Source organism: Spea bombifrons, chromosome 10 (genome assembly GCF_027358695.1).
Source record: "Spea bombifrons isolate aSpeBom1 chromosome 10, aSpeBom1.2.pri, whole genome shotgun sequence".
Classification (NCBI taxonomy): domain Eukaryota; kingdom Metazoa; phylum Chordata; class Amphibia; order Anura; family Pelobatidae; genus Spea; species Spea bombifrons.
Genome location: NC_071096.1, coordinates 33,359,518 through 33,362,137, shown reverse-complemented (window position 1 = coordinate 33,362,137; position 2,620 = coordinate 33,359,518). Strand labels below are relative to the sequence as shown.

The following is a 2,620-nucleotide window of genomic DNA, read 5'->3' as shown; positions in this document are numbered from 1 at the left end:
GGTTTTTAATGCGTTTCTTTATTATGAAAAAAAACTAACAAGGACACTCATTTACAATATTAAACAGACAAATACTGCAACAGAGACAGATCAGAAGACAAACACTAGCATCTATTTCACATGTGCTGTCAGGCTTGCAGCAGGTCAGTTGCAGCAGCTGCAGGTGTCGCATCCTTTTGTGCACTGGCAGCCCTGGCTGCATTTACTGCATCCGGCAGGACAGCAAGAGCAGCAGCCTACGAGAGAGGAGAAAGGGTATTAGGTTAGAGACCCTCCAGACCACCATAGCTCCATTCAAAATCTGCACCACATACTACCCTAACATTCGTGGGCATAGGAACCAGTGGGACCAGGGATAATGTAAATCATGCATGGGGGACCGATAATGAAGACCCCCCCCCCACCCCTAGGCAACCCCCCAGTGGAAACGCCGTATGGCACCCAGGCAGAGGGGGGGGGGTAGCCGAACGGCTGTTCATGAAAGTTTAACCACCCAGTGGCCCTCCGTCTCCACCGCTCCCCGCCTCAACGCTGCCCTGACGGCATGGATGGGAGCGCGAAGCCTCTGTCATAGTGCTGGCACTATACGCCGAGCGCCGGACTATGACATCATATGTCGGCACGCAGCAGTGAAGCTGCGTGCAACGCAGCGAGACAAAGAGGTTGTGCTGCCACTGCAGGACTTCAGCACGGTACGTGAGCTACAAAGATGGGGTGGTAGATTAATTAATGTGGATGAATTGCGTGAACAAGTAAGAATGAATGTGTGGATGAACAACAATTGCTTGAATGATTTGTAGGAATGCATTAATGGATGTGCATCACAGATGTGATTTAGGGAAAGGCAAAGATAGCACAAGCAGGGTGTTTGAGGCTTGGGGACCAAGATGACACAGGGCTGTTTAGGGACAAAGTTACCTCACACAGTGCTGTAATCTGTAATTTGGGTGCTGGTCAGGTTCTATGTGGGCAGTGTGGATGCCAGGGCTGGCCTATGGCATGTGCGACCTGTGATCTATGCTTGTAATTTAGGGGGTTTTATCTATACCTTTAACAATTTTTTTTATGTGAATTTCAGTTGGTCTCTGTGTTATTCTGTTGATCTGTATCTGCTATGCTTCCATATATTTATATATACCTGCAAGTATAGGGTTTGTATATCTAATTCAGTTTATCTATACATGCATGCGTTTCATGTGTTCATTTTAGCTATACCCTCAGTGCTGAGTTTATATGCGATTTCCAGTTGATCTATAGCTGCTATGCTTCCATACATATTATTGTATACATGCAAATACAGGGTTTTTATTTCTTATTCAGTTGATCTATACCTGCAGTGCTGTTTAAATGTGTATTTGATCTATACCTGAACTACAGGGAGTAAGAAAGGTGTGGTTTAGTGAATGAGGGGACAAAGGGACTCCGGGGATGATTACAGGGGAGAGGACCTCTCAATGTCACAGTGCAGATAGAAGACCACCGGTCTTCCCCTGATCTGCAGTCAGAGCGGCAAATATATTTTTTTGGTGTGGGAGTGGAAGGAGTGATTGCATGCTATATAGGCATAGGCTGTTTCTTCCTATATTTAATGTATTATAGGTACACTATTCTTAACAGTCTTTCAAATTATGTATTATTGTACATGTTTGCAACAACAACAACAAAAAAAGGGATGGGGAGAAAGTGGCGTAGTGGATAGTGAGAAAAAAATTGCGTCTGATACATAAAAATGCTATCAGCCAGATTTTTCACTATAGTCATTTCCATGAGGGCTATCATTTGTGCTTCATTGCAGTATATGTGAGCACTAGAAGATATACAGAGAGTTTCATTGATCTCCAAGATCTACTTACTTTTCTTGCATGATGTGCACTTGCAGTCTTTGCATTTGCAGGAATCTCCACAGGAGCAGGAAGCACCTATAGAAAATAAAGAGATAAAACTTTGATGGATCAGAGATCTGGTTTCATACAGTAGATACAGACATCCAGCACATGACATAACACTATTTGATCCAGCAGACTCTTCTATAAAAGACTCAAAACCGTAAGCAAAGGTCCTAAGCCTAGACACAGAATCAGTGCCAGGAATGGCTCTATCAAGTCTGCCTGAAAATATTCCTATAGATCGATATCCCATATGTGAACATACAATAAAGTTTATTATTCGCCCCGATACATGAGCAGGGAATGCAGTTATAAGAGCATCCGGTGCATAATAAATAAAACGGCTCTAGAAATAGGATAAGCAATAGCTATAAACCCATAGCCCTGGTTTAGATCTCTAGATATAGTTAATCTTGGTTTCACATAGACCCCTGCTGTATAGTACTAACGCATTATTTTAGCTAACCTATTCCACACAGCGGTGAGTGAGAGACCCCCATACCTGTGGCACACTTGCAGTCTTGTGGGTCCATCCTTGTTGTTGTGATCACTGGTGCTCAGCGTGCGTTTCTGTTGATGCTCTGTGAGTAGTGCTATGAAGCGACTGCCTCTGCAGCACCTTTATATACACCAGACCGGGACTGAGTGCAAAACCCAGACACGCCCACAAACGCACTCACTCTCCGCGCGACACCCCACACCACGTGTGTAAAGCCCTGTTCCAAACACTGCGC

The 2,620-nt window shown here is 44.4% G+C and overlaps 1 protein-coding gene across 1 annotated transcript; it reads right to left on the bottom strand.

Moving 5' to 3' along the window:
• Positions 1–2,523, bottom strand: LOC128467639 (metallothionein-like). Its single transcript, XM_053449317.1, has 3 exons — positions 2,389–2,523; positions 1,854–1,919; positions 1–236 (listed from the first exon to the last, which is right to left on the bottom strand). Exons 1-3 carry the CDS (start codon positions 2,417–2,419, stop codon positions 145–147), a joined length of 189 nt encoding a protein of 62 aa, XP_053305292.1. The 5' UTR covers positions 2,420–2,523; the 3' UTR covers positions 1–144.
• Between the last annotated feature and the right edge of the window lie 97 nt (positions 2,524–2,620).